Source organism: Micromys minutus (genome assembly GCF_963924665.1).
Source record: "Micromys minutus genome assembly, chromosome: 20".
Classification (NCBI taxonomy): Eukaryota; Metazoa; Chordata; class Mammalia; order Rodentia; family Muridae; genus Micromys; species Micromys minutus.
In genome coordinates, this window is record NC_137955.1 from 26817081 (window position 1) to 26841081 (window position 24001).

Consider the following 24001-nt stretch of genomic DNA (forward strand, 5'->3'; position numbering starts at 1 on the left):
TCTTTCTGCCCCTCTTCCATGATGTTTCAAGAGCCTTGAGGGGAGGGATGTTATATCTGCAGCTGGGTACTCACAGTCAAAATAAAGAACATGTTATTGGACATATTCCTCTTCCAATAGGAAAGAGACAGTGAGGCAAGCCAGCACCCAAGTTATTTCACCATTAGGAGAGTAGTTCTATGACCCATACTTGGAAGAGTCTGAGATTAGGGGCCTCATAAATGTGCCCTGCCATTATATTTTAATTGTAGTAATATATAAACACACACACACACACACACACACACACACACACACACACACACACACATATATATATATATATAAAACAAAATTATTTTAAAATAATATTAAGCTTTATAATTCACAAGATTAGTTCATTCAGAAAGATACATATTCATTACTTAATTCTAGTTCCCTTCTGAGAGAAAAAAAAGAGGGGCTATTTTAAATTGTTTCCAAATAAAAGCTGCCCCTGTGTTTCAAATAACACTCATATTGAATATGCTCCTTAGACTGGTAATTGCCCTTCTTCTGTACCTGGTTTCTCTACTACTGAAAGAGCACAGGAATGTGAGTTCACAACATTTGGAGAGGGGCTTTGATCTAACTTGGTGTGGGTTTTGGTGATGAGGTAGCCATGGCTTGCCTGTGCAGCTGATTTGAGACCATTTTAATGAACTGTACATCTTTAAAACGTAAAGAAATGTTAAGCATTTGCTAGTGGTAATTCAGTAAACATTTGATGAACGAATGAATCAATCAATCAATGAGTACGCCAACAAGCTATTTGAGGGTTAATCAGGGAAACACTGTCAAAAGGTTCAAGTGCTATGCACACCTTAACCAGTTACTGTCTCGCAGAGTGAGTGATGTTCTCCATAAGGAGGAGTGCATATTTTGAGTGTAGGACACAGTTGATAAGGGCAAAAGTCTGTAAACTTATTACCTGAAAAATTATAAATATGAATGGGTAATGCACAAGAGGATTACAGTTCTTTCTCAATGAGATGCTTGCTCCTGACTAAATGAAGTAAACTATTTCAAATCCCTTTCTCAATAATCACATATAGCAACTTCAGCTTGAAACTCCCATCTCTATTGTTATTATGTAGACATTGCCCTCAGGAAAAGAATATAAACATGAATATGAATCTGGTTGGTGTGAAGTAGAAAAAATAGTCAAAACAGGATCTCCATTGGTTATTGTTGTTATCATTCAAACCTATGTTCAAGTACAAACATGATTACATACTAAGAGGAAGAAGGTATTTATCATGTTTTCTAGGATCTCATAATACAGTGGGGAAATTAGAAAATGCAAGTTGTGTTAAAGAACAGAAAAGGAGGTCAAAGCAGTAAAAAAGAAAACTAAAATTTCTTTTGTATCTACAGTTGAGCCAGAGCCTCCTCGCAACCTGACTTTAGAAGTAAAACAACTGAAAGACAAAAAACCATATCTGTGGGTAAAATGGTCCCCACCCACCATAACCGATGTAAAAACTGGTTGGTTTACAATGGAATATGAAATTCGATTGAAGTCAGAAGAAGCAGAAGAGTGGGAGGTAAGTCAAACAGAAGTTTACTGGAGGAATTGTGTCCTTTGGCAAGGATAAATCTCTCACAGCAGAATAGATCCTTTCTCTAATTTATTACCTACCGTGTTGGCATCCCTTTGTAGACATGTCCCTCCTGGGTATGGAAATTCCTCTCCCTTCTAATGATATCAAAAGCTGTTCATACTCAGAACTCTCAGAAAGACAGCTGCTTGTACTGGACAGTTGCCCAACGTGCCTTCCTAAGGATGTATCATATCCAGATGTCTTTGGAAGAACATAAACTATACTGAGGCTGGAGGAGAGAGTGTCAGTTTAACCTGTACATGGCTAATATGTTTTTAAAGAAATATTTTGTAATGCTTTAGCATAAAAAGATAAGATCATAATTACAAGCATACAATATCCTACCCTTAAGTACCTCAGTGTATATCTCTATTGAAAAAGAGACATTTGCAAATGTAGTCAAAATTAGGATTACACATTTTTAAAAGGTAATTAAAATCCCTAAATAATGCAGTAACTAATCTATATTTTAATCTGCCTTGTCTAGGTTCCATAAAAACAAAATATCTATTAACAGGTTTGTCCAAACTGAAGTCGACTCTGGGATAGTTTTGATGCAGTAAGGACAGGAGGTCATATCAGGATGTCACACAATCTTCACTTGTTATTAGTCTTTTGTTTAACCATTTAGCTGTTGTCCTTGCTTCAATGACTTTTGCAACCAGATTTGAGATTTAAAGACTGAATTAGATTAAAGTTTAATAACATGTAACTCAACATACTGTATAAGTAATTAGTTTGAACTTCATACTACATTCATCATCATCAAAAGGCATGAGCCATCTGGTCAACATCATATAAATGGTACTTAATCTAGGTTCTAGATTAGGGAGGTAGAAATCTGATGTCTTCATTGCTAAGTATCATTTTATTTATGTACAATTACTTAAACATACAAGAAGACTTGAATTTCTTCCTCTTAGTAGTTTTAGCATGAAAAAAATGATTCTTTGAGTAAGTTACTTCACTGAAATTTGTAAACTAATAACTTTATTATCTCTTATGTATGAGTTAATTTGTCACCATGTATCCTGTTGGATTTTGTTGAAACAAGGTTTTTCTATGTTGCCCTGGTTTTCCTGGAACTCACTCTGTAGACCAGTCTGGCCTCGAGCTCACAGTGATCTTTTTAAATTTTGTGAGAGAATTTCTAAGAGGAAGACAGAAGAGATAGAATAGAGTGATGTCAACAGGGCATTGTCTAAGCAGAGCCATGCAACCAAAATCTCTAGTCCTGTATGATTTTAAAAGGCTCTTTTCTCATAACAAAATTCAGAAGTGACTTCTGTTTTCCTTGTTCCTCCTTAGACACATTTTACAGGTCATCAAACACACTTTAAGGTTTTTGACTTATATCCAGGACAAAAGTATCTTGTCCAGACTCGCTGCAAGCCAGACCATGGATACTGGAGTAGATGGAGCCAGGAGAATTCCATTGAAATGCCAAATGGTGAGTGTTTGGCCTCTACTTTTTATCTGTATTTATAAATAATATAAACAATGAAACTGCATGTAATGTCTATTAATATAGAAACTATTTGAGCTTGGTCTAAAAAAATAGTTTAAAATGTGATTATCATCTCTTAATCTAACAAAAAGAATTTGAAAGAATTGTATTACCACCTCAATCACAGTTGCTAAACACAAGGTTTTAGAATCAAGTTGCAGGGATAAGCTTATAATGTCTTCCAAGAACTCACAGGTCATTTATTCTGACTTCCCTGTCTGTCTTATGCCTACCAACTACTGATTGATGGCTTTTCGGTTCAAGAGATAAGTAGGAAAAAAAAAGTTCTTGAGTTCATGAGTTTTTGTGTGTTATGTTGTCTGGATGTTTGGTTTTTAATGATGATGTTATTTGTGATCAAAGCTCTCTGGCTGTTTGTCTTTTAGACTTCACCTTGAAAGACACAACCGTGTGGATCATTGTGGCCATTCTCTCTGCTGTCATCTGTTTAATTATGGTCTGGGCAGTGGCTTTGAAGGGCTATAGGTACTGCACTGTCTCTCAGCCCTTCTCTCAGTCATGGTTATTGGGAATAATGACAAAAAGCACTGACACAAAGATGGTGGAAACCAGCAAACAGCCTAAGCAGCTCATTTATCCATTAGTCCCAGTCATTTTGCTCATAAAAAAATCCAGTAATCTTTTCTCAGAGTTTTTTTAAGTACTTATTTAAGTCCAGTGCTCTTTCCATCAACTAAGGACTTAGAACTGTAAAATTGTGGAAATCTGGTAAATGCAGCCAATAGTGAGAAAACCAAATAGAATGATCCAGTAGCTTGAAACCATCATCCAAAATTAGATGGCATAAGGTGTAGTGTGCGTCTTCACAATTACCTTTAGCATTTGCTATTACTTGCACACAGCTACAGACGTCAAGCCCTTCTAGCCCATGCACCAGCTATTTGGGAATTAGAAAGTAAAAGAAAAACTCTTTCAAATATTAACAATGAAAAGATGAGTCATTTATCCACTCTCACAAATTATTTTATAGCATGATGACCTGCATCTTTCCACCAGTTCCTGGGCCAAAAATAAAAGGATTTGATACTCATCTGCTGGAGGTAAGTGGCAGAAGGAGAGGACACAGTCTGACTCACTGCTTGGTGATAATGAAGTTCACACATGCACACACAACCCCCATCAATCCAATCCAGCCTCTTGATCATCCTTTTCCAGTGGTCCCTTCTCAGTACCATGTATGTTATCAGAAGGAAGTGTTTGTGATGAATGTGTTAATCATCATATTCTCAATGTCAGAAAGCAAGGAGAGGAACCTAAAATACAGCCAAATTCATGGTGAGGCCTATTATATTGCCCTGGCGATGCTCCTGAGGACAGAGATGACCATTTTGTTCAAATAATGAGAATAAATTTTAACAAACTTGCTACCACTGTCTTCTTTACACGTGAGTCAAAGCTTCCACTTGGATGTTTCTTACATAAGCCACTGTGACAGAATTTCCATTGTCCTCATGCTCCATGTGAGCAGTCAGTAGATCAGTACTCTATGGGCTGGTGTTTTCCTGAAGCGCATTAGACTGATCAGAGAAAAACCTAGAGCATTTGTCTCTAGGCTGAAATATATCATTTCAGATTTACCTTAACAGTAATGTATACAGAATCTTTCACCTGTATTTAAAGGCAAATGCCAACTGATCTTATTACCATGAATTTATTATGTCTTTCAAAATCACTTTGATTGCAACTGTTACAGCAAGGACTAGAACCAAGCAGTTTGGACTTCAGGTCCAGTGTGATCTTACCACCATTTGACAGTCTAGTATTGACCTTTATAAAACCTACAGAAACATCTCAACTAAGCAAGTTACCCACTGTCTAACTCACAATGTAACCTGCCTGCCACAGAGATTTGATGAGAGATGGCTATTTAGGGTTATGCTTTCTATATTCTTTTTTCAATTATCTCCAATGCTCAAAAGAACCCTTGCAAATAACTGCTGCTACCCCCATCATAAAATTGGAGAAGCTGTGGTCCAGCAAGGAAAGTCACCTACCAGAAGTCATAGCTACATGATAAAGCATAAAAGTCAAGGCTTAGGAACAGGCCTAAGTTAGAGGACTAAAAAGAGGGCAAGGGGAGACAATATTGGATGAGGAAAAGGTTGGGGCAAGAGGAAGAGAAAGAGTAGAGGAAGATAATGTAGAACGAGATGAAAGAATCAGAGAGGAACTAAAAAGATAAGATCAGAAGAGAAAGGAAAGAGGTGAGAACTAATAAAAGTGAGAAGGAAGAGGAGTGGCAGAAGCCAGAGACAAGGACCAGTTTACTGTCACCACAGTCAAGAAAGTGGCAGAGGAGCCCAGGAGGACAGACACCATACCTCAGAACTACTCAGCCAGTGAGGACCAGGATCACATGTATATGCAAACACCATGTTTATTTCATAGTTATATGTTTATGATACATTGAGTGTTATGTGCCCATTAAGTTCATGACCACTATTAGAACCAGAGGGATAAATTAGGAAAAACATAAGAAGAAGTATTTGGGGAGTAGTACTCAAAAGGTGCCTCAGGGTGGCCTGACACACACAGGTCTGCAGTCTGGGGAGGGAGGGATTCTGTGAGACTGCTCACAGGGGCCTTCTCCTGAGCAGAAGGAGGTGAAAAGCTTCCATTCCAAGACTAAGCAAGATACAGCCTGGCTGCTGCCCCAGGAGCAAAGCCCCTTTACTCTGCTCAGGTACCACTCAGCTGTGATGCCGAGAGTGGCGTGTGCTGAAGCTAACAGCCATCTCTCCTTATATCTGTGTTTCAATAGAAGGGCAAGTCTGAAGAACTGCTGAGTGCCTTGGGGTGCCAAGACTTTCCCCCCACTTCTGACTGTGAGGACTTGCTGGTGGAGTTCTTAGAAGTTGATGACAATGAGGACGAGCGGCTAATGCCATCCCATTCCAAAGAGTATCCAGGTCAAGGTGTTAAGCCCACACACCTAGATCCCGACAGTGACTCTGGTCACGGAAGCTATGACAGCCATTCTCTCTTGTCTGAAAAGTGTGAGGAGCCCCAAGCTTATCCCCCTACTTTCCACATCCCTGAGATCATTGAGAAGCCAGAGGATCCTGAGGCAAATATTGCTCCCACCCTGGACCCCGAAAGCACCACCCCCAATTTTCATGCAGATGCATCCAAATCTTCAACATGGCCGCTACTGCCTGGCCAACATATGCCCAGATCTCCTTACCACAGCATTGCTGATGTGTGCAAGCTAGCTGGGAGTCCTGTGGATACACTGGACTCTTTCTTGGACAAAACAGGGGAAAACGTTCTAAAGTTGCCTAAAGCCCTTGACACTGGAGAGGAAGAAGTAGCTGAGCAAGAAGGGACAAAAAGCTTACCTTCTGACAAACAAAACACACCTTGGCCACCACTCCAGGAGAAAAGCCCCATTGTTTATGCTAGACCCCCAGATTATGTAGAGATTCACAAAGTCAACAAAGATGGGGCGCTGTCATTATTCCCCAAGCAGAGAGAAAACAACCAGACAGAGAAGCCTGGGGTTCCTGAAAGCAGTAAGGAGTATGCCAAGGTGTCTGGGGTTACAGATAACAATATCCTGGTGTTAGTGCCAGACTCACGAGCCCAGAACACAGCGTTGCTGGGAGAATCAGCCAAGAAGGCTCCAGCATCGTTTGAACAGAAGCAATCTGAGAAAGATCTGGCCAGCTTTGCTGCAACCTCAAGCAACCGCAGACTCCCACTGGGCAGGCTGGATTACCTGGATCCTACATGCTTCATGCACTCCTTTCACTAATAGCTAGACTTACGGAACAATTGGCTAAAATGTGATTTCTCTTCAGGTAACACTACAGAGTCATGAAGTAATGTGGTCTGCTAGCGAATGTTACAGGATGTGGGTATTAAAAAAAAAAAAAAAGATAAACACTACTTCACTCCTTCTCACGCTTGTGTACAGCATTTGCCTCTTTTCAACAGCTGATCTCCAGAAGAAATCAACTTGTTTCCTGTGATTTGTAGATTTGCTCTTTGCTATTACATACATATATATATATGTATATATACATATATATATATATATATGTTATATGTGTTCAATGAAATAAAAGCACATCGCTTACTATTCTGGAGGGATGGTGCCAACAGGTATAGCCTCTGCAATAGATTTGTCATCTGACAGAAGGTATGAAATAGTCAAAATGACTTAGCACAAGAAGATGACAGATAGGTCGAAAATACCATGAAAATTGCTCCTAAGAACAGATGGCTAAGCCTTTACACTCCTCTTTCATTTTTATGATGATGGTCCAGATACTGCACTTTTTTGAAAGAATACATTCCAAGACACCAGCCAAATTGTTTACATCAGTCGCTTTACCTTAATGACCCCCTGCCTGTATGCAAACAGATTCGTGCCCCTGGTATGTTCTTAGGGTGATTGGAATATGTTAAGCATGGGTTATTCTGCTGAAATTTTATTTTATTCTAAGGCTTCTCGAGTGTATAGTTTGAGGAAATAAATTTTTCTTAGAAACTAAGGCCAATGAATTCCATGTAGTGAACCATTTCAAAGCTTTTCCTTGCTTCATTTGAGCAGGAGATGATTTGTTATAAACCCTAGTAGAAAAAAAAAATCCCAAAGACTAACTTTAATCTGAGAGGTGGTCGGTCATTGCGGGACTCTCACGGAAGTGCTGCCTTACTGTACATAAAATTCTACTTTAATACAAGCCCGTCCGCTTAGCAATGTATTTTTGAAGACTATTTTTCTATCGCTTAGGTAAAGACTATTTTCTAATTTCCCAGTACTGCTGTTTACGTATTTAAGTGAGTAGAGTGGTTTCTGCTGCACAGTTACAAAGAGTAGTCAAAGTTCCTCAGTATGTGGAGTCCCCGTCAGACTGGAGTGCCAGGCAACCCGTTGCCCATTGAGGAATGCAAAGTGGATGAAAACCTCATTTGAGTCTAATAGAATAAAGTTTATCTGATTATTTTTATCCCCAGGATACTTTAAACAGTAACCGTCACTGACTTTGGGTTTTAGAGCTTTCTAGAGACCTAACGTATTTCTCCCAGGAGCTTAGGGCTCTGCTCACCTACGGGCAAGCCTCACAAACCACCATGAACAGGAGCAGTGATGACTTCTGAGGGCTTTCAAGACAGAGATCTGGCTTTGTTTTGTTTACTTTTATCGGAGAAATCCTGAACATAAAGGGATTTTAAGCAAAACCTAATGTCAGCATCTCCTTGGAATAATTAATTTGCAAGATCTTGGCAGAGGCTGTACTCACGTCAGGGATGTTCAGATAAAAGTTTTAGGAAAGCAAGCATCTGCCCAGTGATAAGAACAGTTTTAAAGGTCAGGAGAATGTAGAATCTGCAAGCCAACTCCAAGGACAGGCTTCCTGAAACAGTTCAAAGCAAAGCCTTGGGTCTCCATTTAACAATAGCCGCTATGACGTACTCTCCCTCTGTCTCACCTATTGGCAAATCGATTCTCTGCCTCTTCACTAACCAGATGTAATGACTCTGAACTCACCTCTTGTGAGTTCAATATTTTACCCAACATGCACATGGTGGTAGAAACAGGACTCAAAGATTCATCAATGACCGAAAGGAAACCCAGAGCCAACGCTTTCAGAACCACAAATGCAAACAGCCAAAGCTTACATTCCTAATACATAAAACATCTTGTGAACAGCAGAAGCATTGGAGGAAGTTGTCCAGGCTCACGCAATACCCTGAATCCTCCATACTGAATGTCTGAGAACCAACTGCATTATGTGGATGCTGCTTGGAAATTTTGTTTGCAGCATCTCAAGCTTCTTCAAAGACGTACAGAATTGAAGTCTGAACTGCACTGCATTTCCTAAGCTCCCAGATTACTCATGCTGGAAGAGCATTTTTTCTCTGTGATCATTTTCATAAAAAGTTATTTTTCTCTCTCTTGGAAAGTATGGAGCAAGCCTACTTTACTTGAAATGGGCAACACTGCATTAAAGAGAAAACAAAAACAAAACTCTTAGTGATGTCAGACTCAGGTAGTGATGTAGCTTATATAAAGTCACACAAGACAATGACATGAAAAATGCACACAACTTCCAAGAGGGTCAGTGAATCTAATTCACCTTGAAAACTACTGACAAAGAAAATAAACACCAAAGCCAATGCAGCCTAAACATTCTTTCCCAGCATATTCTATCCTTCTCTAGGAGACAAATAAATGCATTTACTTACAAATCACCACTATAAGATTTATAGTGCATATATTGCTCATAGTTTGAAATTTCTAAAAGTTGGCTTTAGATATTTAATTTTGCAAATGTGAAAAATATGGCTGTCTAAAGTCATTAGGTCAAAAATAAGTTAGCATTCATGGAAGAAAATCATATCTATATAGTTCTATTCATGTGATAGAAATTTTGTGGCCAAATATTCTTATTGAAAGACAGCCACTTGGATGAAAGAAGCCATATTAGGGGTCAAGATACTGGGTTCTAGTCCTGTTTTGCCTTGGATAGACCAATTGCCTATTTTAGTTTTCTCTGTGTTGGACGAATAATCTCTACAGCCCTTTGAAATTCGGTCTCCTTGATTCTCGCTGAATGATCGGAACCAATCCCTTGCATCTTATAAAGTTTGCAGGCAGTTAGAGAAATGCAGTCACCTTTATCCATGTGCTCGTCCTGCTTTGCTCTTTAAAGTCTCAGCACCCATTTGTCTTCACATACTGAACAATGTGTTTCATATTCTATGCACACAGTGTAAGTCAGACTCTAGGATCATGTACACATATGTGTGCTAAGGTAAGATGTAGCACTAAGAAAGATGCAGGAAATGAGACACAAGTCTCTAGGAAAAGTAAGTTTTATGCATCAAGCAATGCTTATTCCTGCATGGAGCCAACAACCTCAAACTTCTGTTCTTCTATTTGGTTGTTGCCTGTTTTCTCATCATCTGGTTTAATGAATAACCATTGCCCATGTAAATTAAAGAAACTTTTGTTCTGAATCATTTTTTTAAATGTATGGTTTTCCAAGCAACTATCTAAAAAAAAGCTATGAAATACATGGAAACTGAATATACTCATTGGATGATTGATGGAACTTTAGGACACAAATAGCAAACTGTTCTCTGATAAGTTTGAACAAGTACCTAGAAGGAACTTCAATATGAGCACAATTAACATCAGCAGTGTCACTGACTTTTAATAGATGATATATTCTCCTAAGTGCCTGAGACCAATCCTGGTGGTCAGTTATAGGTCAATGCTTCACTGTAAACCAGTTTGTTGGGAAATAGTCAAGCCCTTCTTGCGGGTGTAAAATTAAAGCCGGGAGACTCTTTATCTGATATAATATGAATTAGTGAAACCTCAGTTAATGAACAACCAAAGGACCTGAACTGCGGGGGAAAGTTTGTCCTGATGGAAAGCTAGCTCCTTCTTTTTCTCTTTCTTTAGCTGCCCATCATTTATAAGATGACTCAGCCTGCTCTTAGCTATTTCAATTTAGCATAGACAAAAAAGAAAGAGATCTGTAAATGTTTTGCAAAGTGCCTTTCTTTGATTTTAAAAGGTTTCATTTTGGGGGGAAAAAAGATGCATTGATTGGAAGGCAAATTTTATCTTAAATGGATTTTTTAAAATAAATTGAGAGATGAACAAAAAAGGGGAGTGACAAAATGTTCTAAAGAGTAATCAACAAAATGTCAGGGATTTTAGTGTATAGTTATATTGAATCATCACAGAACTGAAGTAAATAATATCAGTCTCTTGGCCTGAGTCTGAGCGTGATTAGAGATGAACCTAGAGCCTGTAAGTCAAGACCTCCCATTCTGAAAAAAAAAGAAACATGTTGATGCATTCTTGCCTGGCCCTGAAAAGACCAATGTGTCCACTTCGAAGCACTGCACACAGAAGGAAAAGTAGCAATGACCTTGAATATCTATCCTGTGACTTGCTCTGGATGAAAGTTCCATATGTACATCATCAAACAGGATTTCTTTTCTGACTGTTTTTGGCTCAAGCACAATATTGACTGAGGCCAGTAGGAGAGTCTCTGAGCCCTCAGTGTCCAGCTCCAGGTTTTATCACTGCTAATAAATAGGCTGCAAGACCTTGAGGGCTTATTTTTTAATGCTAACCACTGCTTTCCACTCTTTTTAAATAAGTAGGTTGACCCTCTCAAAAAAAAGTTTTTATAATTTCTTCTAGATCTCTCTTTAATTCTACATTCTTAGAGCTTTTTCAGTCCCTGTTCCTAGGCCCCAAAGATTAATTATATAATTAATATAGTAAAGTTGGGGTCTACAGGAACAAAATTACCCATAAACAGTAATTTGGCTCTGCATAAGACAGAACCAATTGTTAACACTCCACACAGACACAAACCAAAATTGAGGTCATAAATAATGCTTCTTTTTGATATGTACATGTTAAAGATTCAAGCCAGCAACTCATTATCTGTTCAGTCTGGGACATCTTGATGAATAGGTGTTGGCAGGCTTAAAAAGAAACTAGAATACAGGCTGTTTGCTTCAGAGTTTATGATTTAACCAGAAAACTTACTTATAGTTACAGTGTCCTTTCCTATGAATAACAGGCATTCCCTGTGAATCACACTGAGATTTTTCTCTCGCAGTTTTATTTTCCAAGAAGGTAACATTAGGTTTGAGCTCTGTGGGTATCAATTTCCAATGGAGGAAAAAGCTGAAAAAAAAAAAAGGTTTATTCCAAACTGTGGGGCACATCAGAACCCCGCCAAATGGGGTATCCATTATCACAAATCTTGCTGGAAATGGTAAATTCACATGTAATTATGACTTATTTGCAGAGGAGCAAACATGACTCATAAGGCCATAAGCTAACATCAGTTCTGTTGACACTAATTCCTTCTGTCTCAAGTTATAAGGCATTGAGACACGTGGAGTATAGAAAGGCAACCATCTATACGGTCTGGTCAGTGAGGAAAGGAACTCACAGGTAATCCTGACATGGTGATTAATATTTGCCTACTGTTGTTTAAAAACAGAAGGAAAATTCTAAAGCTTTTGTGACCGAAACAGTACTATCAAACATAAACTTTAATAATATAATAGTTAGAGTCAAGTTATGTCCCCCTGATTACACTTCAAAATACTGGCTTGTTTTTTTCTGTACACATTTTGCAAATTGGGGAGGCAGTCATTTTATCACATTCTCTTTAAAATGAAAAACAATAAAAAAAGAAAGTAAACACAAAATAAAAATACCTCTGAAAATCATTTGTTTTACTAAATTTCTGAGAAACAGATTCTGAGTTTTTAAAACTACCTCCCTTCCACATCCTAATGACCTTCCTTCAAAGCTGCCTGTAGTTAGAAATGGAAGATACCACATTTCATGTTTGGACTGGTGTTGGTGGAATATTTGATATACTTTTCATGTGACACTCCTAACTCTAAAATATGTTATTTTACACTATGCTTTTTGTGATCCAAAACCCATATATATGCCATATTGAAATATATAATTCTCTCATTGTAAAATTTATCATGTAATACAAGTGAAAAATCATTATTTAATGACTTATGCTCTAACCATATCTAATTTCAATATAAGTATGTCTATGTCTGTAAAGTAAAACTAAATATATGTAATCATGTATGTAATCATATATTTCTGTTGAAACTGTGAATGTACTGATTTTTTCCTTTAATCTTTGTCTACAAATGATAGTATATGTCATTGTATAACTGACTTGGGGTATTAATGTATTTAAAGTACAATCTGCCAATTACTGAAATGTCAACCCTTTGGCTTGGCTTCTTGTGATCCCCAAGTGTTCTTTGCACCTTGAGACTTGCTTTTGTGCTTTTGTGCTCTGTCATTAATTTTAAACAATGTAAGAGTCTCTTGTATAAACCAAAGTAATGAGATGCAACCCATTGAGTGTTCATGCCTTCTGTAAAGCCATATTGAAGCAAAGACTGCGCTGTAGCATAAGGTTCCCTCTTTCCAGAGCTGCCACTACCTCGCTCTTGCTCTTTCCCTACAAAATGCCAAGCAAAGTTTAACCTTAAGTGGAAAATGACCGTTGATTGCTTTAGTTGTCAATTTTTAACCTGATAATAAACCTTCTAATTCATTATGTTGCAGATTTATGCTAGATTTTATGAATAACCATTTTTACATTTTGATATTTTGTAGACATTGGCTGATGAGTAAAGTACAGTAAGACTACACAGTAAGTCATCCGATTTTAAAAAGAAATCATAGAATGCAGGTACTTTTCCGATCAGTGAGTCACCTCAAGGTGGTTGGCTAAAGCAATTATAACCTGGGTCACTGTGTTTGAAATGCCTAACTCAGTGCCTGGCTCTATGATGTTTATCCCCCTTGCCTCTCTAGGTTCCAGTCTTTGTTGCTGTTGTTCAAAATGTAAATGAACAGAATTACATGGAAATGGATAAAGTGATTTTCTAATTTTTTGCTGCTGGATCTGTAATAATAAATGTGCAATATAATTTCCACAAACTCCCAAAAAATAAATACTCTCTTTATTTGATTTTAATCATCAAATATACTATGGTACTGACGAGTCAGCTATTTGTCAGAAACAATCTTGTTTTGAGTTTAAAGACTCATTTCTATGTGTCACTACTGTGACTTTTTCCTTTTCTTTTAGCATTAAAGGGTTTTAGGATGCTAAACTCTTAGGATTTATCCTTCTACATTTTTCACTCTGCGAACCTTGGGTTATCACACATTGTACTTCCAGTTTTCGTCAATCTATTCATTTGTCTCCTACCACTTTGTTGGGACATGGACAATCTTTGTCAATTATATGAAGATTGTGCTAATTTCTTTCACACTTTTATTGCATGCAAAAAATAATGCTTGCCAAATGGAATTTTAGACATCCCAGAATACTATGGTCACTATATTTCTATTTCTGTCATTATTGAAAATGCCCAGCTCAGTGCCTGGCTCAATAAATGATTCTTTCCCTTGCTTGTATTTCTAATTTTTTTGAAATGGTGATAAGCAAAATATTATACATATGGCTAAAGCAATTTTATTGGAGACTTTTTAACCACTTACTGATCTATAATCAAGAAATTGTTTCTATAAGTTAAACTAAACAGATTTTTCCCATTTGTCTACACACATCCCAGTGACAAGGCAAAATCCTTTGTGTCCTATGAGAAATTACTAGAAACAAAGTAAGATGAAATTTGGTTTTTGGAGAAGGGGTACAGAAAGCTCCTTTAAATGTTGTAAAGGAAGGACCAACCTACCTGAAGGTAAATGGAATCCCTTTGGACAGTGTCATCCACCACGATTGTTAGCATCCATGACAAAGTCCATCAGAGTGAGCATGCATAGACAGCATTTGCCTTTTACATAATGCTGGTCTAGACTCATCCACTGCCCAAGCTGTGTTACAGAACTGTGCAAGGCGTGCTCGGATTGCTTGGGGACCTCTTTTCTGCTCCCATTAGTTCTCTAATGCTGGGTCTTATGGGAGAATGGACATATTCTTCCTCGCAGTGATTATCAGTCTCTACAGCTTGGCTTTGGGCAAAGCAGCACTGACTTTGCTGAACTTCTGTTAGAACCATCTGCCTTTAATTCTAGGGGTTCGTGTGTATTTTTAATCTGCCTCATTTGGAGTGTGGGTCACCGAAAATAAATAACACACAGTTAATGTGACCTGAGGATATAAGATAGGTAGTATGTTTTCTGAATGTATTGTGTGTGCCTTTCCGGGAGAAAACAGGAACTCGTGTTGCCACATCTTGTTAGAATCAGGTCTAAAATCTGAACTCATCGAGTCCTCCTTCACTATGAACTCTCCATACCCATCCCACTACTTAGAAACTAGGAGATGCAACTTCCATCTTGGTGTGTAGAAAAAAAAAAAAAAAAGAGTAAGGTCATAAGGTCATTTACATGTCCCCTCTTCCCCAGAGGCCTCGAATAGTATGGGAAGAAAATTTCCTACTGAATTTGATAGCCTGCTAAAGTGTGCTGGGAAAATCCAACCAATTTCTGATATTGTGAAATTTAGAATTTTAAAGATCTAAAATTATGACTCTTCTAAGCTAAGCACCTCCCACACCATACTGCACAACAGCAGCCAACTTTGGGAACATTAAACATTCTTCTCTTCTAATAAACAGGTTCATAGTAAAGTGTGTTCTTTACAAACTGACGCAAGGCTCATATTGTTTTATGAGTCTTATAAAAATGCTTTTACATATAGAGCATAACCAAAACACCAGTGAGATGTTGGCTATTGAACAGGTGTGGAAGAAAAATATGAAAATTTTATAAATATTTTTAGAAAGAAAAAGTTGTAAATGCCACCAGTATATGTTTGAAGTGGTGTTTACTTCTTATGAAACTTAGAAGGTAGCCTTAAATGACATTTCTGGCAGTTTTCTTTTACATAAATGATGCTGCAGACTTGCTGAACTCGTTTTCATCGTTTTCTGATGCTTTTTGAGAGTCAACGTTTTGACAACAGTAGCAGTGTTTAACGTAAATTCATTTTAATAAGCTGTTTCTTGAAATGTACTTATACCACGTATTATATGAAAAACTTGGAGCAAGCTATCTCTTTAACAAACTTTATTAGAACTTGTTGATTTTGCTATGCTTTGCTTTGCTTTGGTGGAAGGAGAAAATGATATTCCAAAGCCCTCTGGAGCTAAAGGTACAGAGGTACAGGCTAAAACATTTCATCTTGAGCGACTCTTCAGGGCATGGTTCTCCAAAGACAAAAGTTGCTCTCAGTTTTCAACACCTTCTCCTATTTTTCTTCAATTCTAAATCAAATCTGACTCATGCTTCCAAACATGACTGGAAGCACCCAGAAGTTTCTTGGATCTTCTCCTGGGAACAACCAAGAACAATCAATAGGAGAATTTCCAAGTCCAAGTTGCAATCAGATTGTGAAACACGAAATCTTACTGGCCGAATTGACCTTTTCCTCTGTCAACTTCTTCCAATCTAGAATTACCCTACATATTCACTTCAAATTTCACTTATGATTTGACCATATTTTTATTGAATAAAGAATTTCACAAGTGCCTGAAAATTGGGTAGAAAATGTAGCAAATGCCTATTTATGACATCAAATTTTCTCAATATCAGTATTTCCCCTTATGTGTTTCATATCTTTTTCAACCATTGATCATCACAGAAGCTAGCGTGCATGTTCTTCAAAATTAAATTCTTTACTTCCTCATTCAGTGTCTCCCACAATCTTGAAGTTATTCTTCAAAGACAGGAATATGCTTTCTGTCTTTAAAACAACTACCTTAACCTCATATCCACGTTTCAGTAAGTGATTCGTGTCATTGTTCAAATCTTAGAGAGTTTTATATTTATGAGGCTAACTTCTTGCTGCTTGAGGAAGCTATAGGCATATATCACTATATACTTGGATTTTGTTTTGTTTATCATTTGGCATTTTGAGATATAAGCAGCTTCCTTTTATTAGTTCTATCTGCTAGGTGCAATTGTAAAGTATTTGGAGAGTTTCTCCATAATTCATATGTTTAAAATGATTTAAAAAGTATATTTTGCCTTCCCTAGATACTGACAAATTGTTGTCTCCAGGGTATTTGCACCAATATACATGTCATATTCACGTCCGGGCCTCCATTCCTCCCCACTTTTATAATCACCTAGTATTGTCACATGCTCACTTTTTTGACAATCTGATGACTATAAAATGAAATAATATTTTAATGTCCTTTTTACTAATTAATTTATGTCCCATCTGAGCAACTCATTCATCACTGCTTGTGTTCTGTGTTTCTTTTACCACATCCTGAATTTTGACAGATCATAATTTGTGCTTTTAGCTATTTCTGCCCTGGCTCTCTGATGCTATTCCTATCTTCTCACACAAACTCTGACTATCCCACAATTCCCACATCGCTGTACCCCTTGCACAAAATATTCTATTCATTCAGTTACTCATCATGTAAATTTGAAACGATATCTCCTAAACTATTGTGCTGGAAACTAGACTGTTATGTGTTAAAGTTGTGTATTAGTTCCAAACGAAGCTGCAATTGTGGAACAGTGCTCCTGGCTGGTGAGCATATCTTTGTTTCATTAGCCTTCAGGAGAGCTTTATACGATTCTTCATGAGCATTTGTCATTTCTAGGCAACTGCTAAGTTTTGTCACAATTGACACCTTTTGAAAAACAAAACAAAATCCTATTCTAAGCAGTAACTGCTGGCGAAAAGCATTCATTCTTTAAAAAATTATTTATATTGCATATTGCAACTTAACTGAACTCTATTCATTCTTACAATTTGTAGTTTGTTTTTTTTTTTTTTTTTTTGCATTTTCTACTTTTTTCAATTATGTCCTTAGAAAACAACTTTGCCTTTGCCCTACAATCCTTACACTTCTTATTTCTCCTCACGATCTGTTTTTTGGAATAGTGTGTTTAATATCACTATATTGGTGAGAGAAACAGATGTAAAAGGCCTTTTTCCCAGCTCCCAACTTTCTAAAAGACAGTGCTAAAATTTTGCTGTTGGGTGATACTACATAGGCTAGCATTTATACTTACCCTTGGCTGCGTTAATAATATCTTCTTGATCATGTGACTTTTTCTCCACTGATTAAGGAATAAATTATTGTAGTAAAACTGTTCTTGGCTAATTTACAGCTGTATTCTTGAGAAAACATCATTTGTTCATGGTGTACTTTGGCAGTTTTATTAGATCTAATTTTCTTTTTAAAATTAAAGATTTTGCACTTATGAAATTGATTTTTTTTCTCCTTGGGATATAGAATTTTCTGGTGCATTTAAAGACTTTTTCTTGAAGTTCTATTAATTTTTTACTTAATATCTGTAAGTTATATTATTTGGTGCATATTGGCTTAAATTTTCAGCCCTTGTAGTATAGTAGTTCAAACCTTCCTAATGCTGCGACCCTTTAATACAGCTCCTCATGTTGTGGTGACCCCAACCACAAAATTATTTCATTGATACTTCAGTAGTGATTGCTATGGTAATGAATCACAATATGAATACCTGATATGCAACATGTCTGATAGGCAACAGCTTTGGGGGCCACAACCCATAAGTTGAAATCCACTGCATCGTTAATTTTGATTCCTTTAATCTCCCATGATTCCCTTTACTATAACATCTATTTTTTATGATACTAACAGTGTTATTTTCTTTTGAATAGTGAATCTCTCCTCTGTTTCTGTTTATCTTTTGAATGCATAGCTATATTTCTGTTTACCACTTCCAATTGAGGCTGGGTTTGTTTGGTTGGTTAGTTGGTTGGTTGGTTGGTTGGTTGGTTGGTTGGTTGGTTGGTTGGTTGGTTGAGGGTTTTTTGTTGTTACTCAGAGTTTGTTGTTGTTCTTGTTCTTGTTGTTTTTTTTTTTTTTTTTTTTTTTGTCCTGTCATTTAGGAGATCAATTTTCTTTTCCTCGTTTAATTTATTTTCCTTTCTTTTCTCTTTTGAATCCTGAATTATATGGATGAAACCAATTCTGTAATAATCATTATAGGAACAGATATTAAGTAAAGATCCTTATCAGAAATTTCACTGTATGTGGGGACTCCAAGTTTAGGGACAACCTCCACCCCTGCCTCACAGGACCAAAACAGTGAGTAACCAAGTTCTTACAAACCTCATTCTGCTGTGATTGGAAGAAATAATTGTGCCTTGATTGGCAGGTTCACAATAAAGAGCAACTCATAAATTATGTCTATTAAGAGAGTGGCCAGTCCTCAGAAATATTTCTGCACGCAGCTTACCAAAGAAGGAATTATAAGGTGTCCTTATGAGTCCAAAACCTTCAGTGAAATTACCCATAAGTCATTCTTCCACACAACCTCTGAATGACACTTGAACAAGCAGTCTTCTCTCTCATACAGGGACATAGATGGCAAAGCAGAAGCCAGAACCAGCAGAAGTGGGAAGGAAGAGTATGGATGGCCAAATCCGCACAAAGCACAGTGATATGTATGTCAGGATGAAGCCCGTTATTTTGCATACTGAGTGTAACTAACTAATAATACAAAGGAATTCTTTTGAATGGGCATTGTATGTCAGGCACTATGCTGGGCAGAATAAGCAAATGCATGCACTAGGTGTGCTCTTGGGTACTGGAGTTCAACAGGAAAACCAAGTGATCTCTTTGTTCCGGGTCTCTGCAGAGTGTGGCTTTTTAAGAAGTAGCAAGTCCAATCATTCTGATAGGACTTATCCAAATGCCTTGGCACCTCGAGAAATAAGTCTTGTGTGAAACTAGTGGTTAATGCTGCTGAGCCACACTTCACTTAGCTTTGATCATAGTCGAGTCACGCTGTGCAAACCATTCTTCAACCCATTAGTACAGAAATGGAAGGTATGTAAGGTTTTACGTGATTTTTTTTTTTTTTTACTTTACCAAAACTTTCCCAAAATAGTGTTCTCCTTCCTTTCTCATTCCACAGACCCTGAGACCTGGAGCTGTAGAGGATTATTTAGGGAATGCTAACTTTCATCCTGAGTAGCTCTTACCAGACCTTGCTCTGATATTGGCAAAGTTCATTTGTGCTCAGAACTTAACCGATTGACAAGCGGTAGAGCCGTGTGCCAACCTTTCTGTGGGTTCACTGATGATGTTTGCTCAGCTTTTAGCTTTAAGAAGAGATTCTCAAATTTCCTAACCTAATAAAACACACTCTGCAGCTTGGGAATTCACTATCATGGAAATAGCTTCAAATGGAAGTAAAACCCAGATTCCCACCCCCACTTACTAGCTGTCTTGCCAGAGAAGTTCTCTGATCTTGGTATGTAGTTGAGAAAAGTATGCCTCATCTGCCTCCAGAGGAGGAAGAAGAAAGCGATCAAAAACAGTTGCCTCCTAAATTTCTCATAACTCAGCAGCAGCTCTATTTAGCTGATGTTCTAGAATGAACCTTGAGCAAGATTTGGACTAGATACTCCAGGTAACTCTTAGGGTGAAGAAGAATTGTTTTCTAGATGGAATCTCTCTCATCGTCCTCCCAGTTTTCAGATTCAATGAATATTGTTTAATTCTCAGGAAGGCAAATGAGAAACATCTTGAAAAATGGTTTTATAAAACATCAGCTAGGCCATAAATTGATTGTATATTGTTGGCATCCATTTAAAATGCACATACTCATTGACCTAGGAACCTTTCTGCAGAGATTTGTTCAAAGGAAGAAAAAAAGGAAGCACACACAATTCTGTCTTCACAAGCAATAGAGAAGGACATATTAAATAAGGCATGTGTCCAGCATGGAGGTTGTCACTCTTGTCCCTGAAGTAACAAGCTGGGCAAACCAGAACTGATTGTGTTCCTTGAACCCAGCAGAGACGGAAAGTTACAAAGTGAATTGTCATCCTGAAACTTAGAGTGACAGGTGAATCCAAGACCTTTCCTGGAGCAGAAGCCACTGGGTCCATAACTTTTACAAAATGGAGAAATATACTTAGAGTTTTCAGTTTAGCAGAAATCTGTTCTCCAGGGAGACTGACTTTGCCTTATAAAGGTGTGTCTGTCTGCCTGTCTGTCTGTCTGTCTGTCTGTGTGTGTGTATCTGTGTGTGTGTATCTGTGTGTGTCTGTGTGTTAGTGTTATAATCATAAATAAATGTTGGGTATTCTCCAGCATTCTCTACTCTTCTGTACCAGTTAGGGAAGAAATCTAAAAAGAACAGGTAACAAGAACAAAAAAAAAAAAAGGTTCCAATAGACTGAAGCTGGCCAAAGGAACAGGCAGGAATGCTTTGTTGTTGTTGTTGTTGTTGTTGTTGTTGTTGTTGTTGTTGTTTCTTAAGTTATTCTATTAGAAAACTGTGAAGTCCCAATTCAGAGACATGCAGCTGAGAGACTGAAGTACACTCATAAGAGTCTAGGACTGCTGTGTGTACCTATACCTTTATACTTAAAAGAGCTGCCAGGCTGGAGAGTTGGCTCAGTAAGTGGCAATTGCCTAGTGACTTGAACTGATGCCCTTGTGGGGAAGAGCACTGACTCTGAAAGTTGTTCTCTGGCCTCCTCGTGAGTGATATACATGTGCCCACCACGACACCCACCCTCACACTAAGATGGTAAATGTTTTTTTTTTAAAGACCTGCTAACCGAAATCCTTATCAAAGGAAGATTTGAGGGCAAGCCAATGGCAGCAGGGTACACAAAGGCAAAGATATTATTCATCACTGGGAGGCTGGAGCAAAGGGATCATGAGTTTAAGGCCAGAGTACATAGTGGTAACACTGTCAACATCAAATCAAAACAAAACATGTTCAAGAAACGTTAATGCTCTAGTTCTTAACCTATGTAAAACATTCAATAGGGCCCCATTTCTGACCAGTTCTAACTGGGCCAACACAAAAATCACACACTAAAGGTCTCGTCTTCAGATTCTATCACACATCTTTCATCAAAAAGAATCAGAAAGGATATCAAAAGATACAGATAAGATAAAAACTATTATCTGAGGAGACAAAAACATCAGTCCCAGACTCGGATATTATGTAGCTATCACCATTATTGGACAATTTTAAGTAACTGGGCTTAATATGTTAAGGACTCTCATATATATCTTTTAAAGTATATTTAGTTAGACATGAGTGGGTGTAGATACTTTTTTTTTGCAGTTTTTATTGACTAGGGAGATCTTTTCTATACTTTTACTTTTAAGCTGTGTTTTTCTTTGCTAATTAAGTACAAATCTAGCAAGTAGCAGACAATCTAATCTTTTTTTTAAATCAAATACAATAGCCTGGATCTTTTCATTAGAAACTTGATACTATTAACATCAGTGTTGTCACTGGAAGATACATACTAATTCCTGCCATTTGTTGTTTATCTTGTGATCTTTGACTTCTTCCTGTCTTTATTATCTACCTTTCTAATGAGATTCAGTCTTTCCTATATTCTCATGGCTGTGAAAGACTTTAAGAATCACAAATAAAGATGAGACAAAAAGAAAGAAGAACCATCTTGAATTATAGTTAAAGCATTAAACACACAGGCTGAGAAAAGACCATGGAAGACTGAAGGAGAAAGCAATGTTACATATAAACACATGTGTCTAGGGTTCTCGCAGCCTCTCCTACCTAGATGCCCATGTCCTTCCCAATATTTGAGGAACGCTTCTCTATCATTTCATTTAAAATGTTTTCTGCTTCTTTAGTTAGTACCTGTTCCCCTCTTCTCCTCCTTCTCTTTCTATCACCCACACATTCTGACTTTGAAAGGCAGCCCAGAACTCTTACAGTGTCTATTTTTATTTTTTCTTAATTTTCTTTTATTATCATCTAAATGTTTTTATTTGTCTGTCTTCCAGCTCTGATAGACCCAATTTTCTGGTGAAGATTCAACTGAGGTTTCATTTGATTTATGAATCTTTGCACTACTGAAATTTCAATTTGTCCTTTTTATTTTCTATCCCCTTATTGAATTCTTCCATGCATGTGCTCGCCCTCCTCATTTTGCTTGGCAGTTCATCCCTATTTATTAACTTATCTGGGTGTTGGTTTATGTCTTCTTTAGATTTATTGATGATTCTTATCATTATTTTCCATTTGGGACTATAATTCCATCACTTTGCTAGCCTCAAAATCAGTTACCATGGAATTTTTTTTCCCTCTTTCCAGGAGCCCTACTGCCTTGTTTTTGGTTTGTTTATTTGTTTGTTTGTTTTAGTCTCTTGTTTTTCTGCATTGGAATTTGTAGATCTGGGTGTGGTTTATGGGTGCAACCAGCTGCAGTTACTCTTAGATATCCAGTTTCTCAGACACAAGACTGAGGTGAACCACAAGCCATCGGCCAGTTATTCCTAGTTCTTAATTACACGATTGTCTGCTCTTGAGGCAGGAAAGCCACACGAATGTGATAACCAGTTCCTACAGAACACTACACGTCCCATCCTTTGGATCTCTGACTTTCAGCTAACTACACTCCCATAGACAATAACCTATTACTCTTTGTTCAGCCCTGGTAGTTAGCATCATTAATTGGTGGACCCCAATAAGAAACAGTCTTCCCTGTGACTACTGACTTTCCACTGAAAGGACCCCCCATGGTTCTGACTCAGTCTCTCTCCTATAATTAGACTGGCTCTCCAATCAAATACAAGGTGGATCCGTGCCTGGCCCTTCCTGGACGATTCCAAAAGCTGGACAATGCAGAGGACCTTGACTACTGAGGCTGCAGACTCAAATAGGAGCCTCTCAAAATGGGTTCCACCACCATCGCGGCCAAATGCTGAGAACAAGACAGAATTTTCCCAATGCCAATAATCTAGTCTCCAGGATGCCTGCCTGGTTAGACTTTAAATTTGCTCAGTGACCAATGAGATCAGTATTAATTGTGTTTTTTGAGCAGCTCATGTTTGTTTTCTTTTAGCTCAACCTCAGCCTTCTGCCATCTTCTTCCCCCAGTTTCACGTGGTGATACCTCTGTCTCTGTGTGTCTCTCTGTGTGTTTCTCTCTGTCTCCATTTGTTTCTGTTCCTCTGTGTCTTCCTTTGTGTTCTCTCTGTGTGTCTCTGTCTCTCTCTGTCTCTCTGTCTCCTCCTCCCCCCCCCCGCCCACACACAGAATTGGTGTTTTTCCAGCTTGTTCACAACTTTAGCTACAATGTGTGTTTCTGAATCTTTGCCTTTCTATATCCTTAGTCCCTGCTCTCTGGAGGGTCTCTGCAACCACCAAAGTGTCCCACCCATGAAAGCAGTCTTTCCATTTGTTCTGCTCTAGAAATTCTCTCTGAACATTCTTTCTGGTCGTTGCTGAGATATCAGTACCTTCCTGATATCAGCTATCTTGACTAAGTAACTGACTCGTAACTTCTCTTCAGCTACCCTGCTCTGTACACCAGAGTCACAAGTGGTCACTGGTGGT

At 37.9% G+C, this 24001-nt stretch overlaps 1 protein-coding gene across 2 annotated transcripts in view; it reads left to right on the plus strand.

Annotated features, from left to right (window-relative positions):
• PRLR (prolactin receptor) overlaps positions 1 to 23307 on the plus strand; it is a gene marked incomplete at both ends in the record, with an annotated part of 29909 nt that extends 6602 nt beyond the window's left edge. Inside the window, 5 exons of one of the 2 annotated variants that reach the window (XM_080933800.1) lie at positions 1396 to 1565; positions 2931 to 3072; positions 3516 to 3615; positions 4121 to 4190; positions 23215 to 23307. In XM_080933800.1, coding sequence (XP_080789926.1) covers positions 1396 to 1565; positions 2931 to 3072; positions 3516 to 3615; positions 4121 to 4190; positions 23215 to 23307 — 575 coding nt within the window. Of the gene's footprint in view, positions 1 to 1395; positions 1566 to 2930; positions 3073 to 3515; positions 3616 to 4120; positions 4191 to 5911; positions 6905 to 23214 lie in introns of those variants that run through there. The other variant, XM_080933799.1, reaches the window with a different exon arrangement.
• Positions 23308 to 24001: the final 694 nt, after the last annotated feature.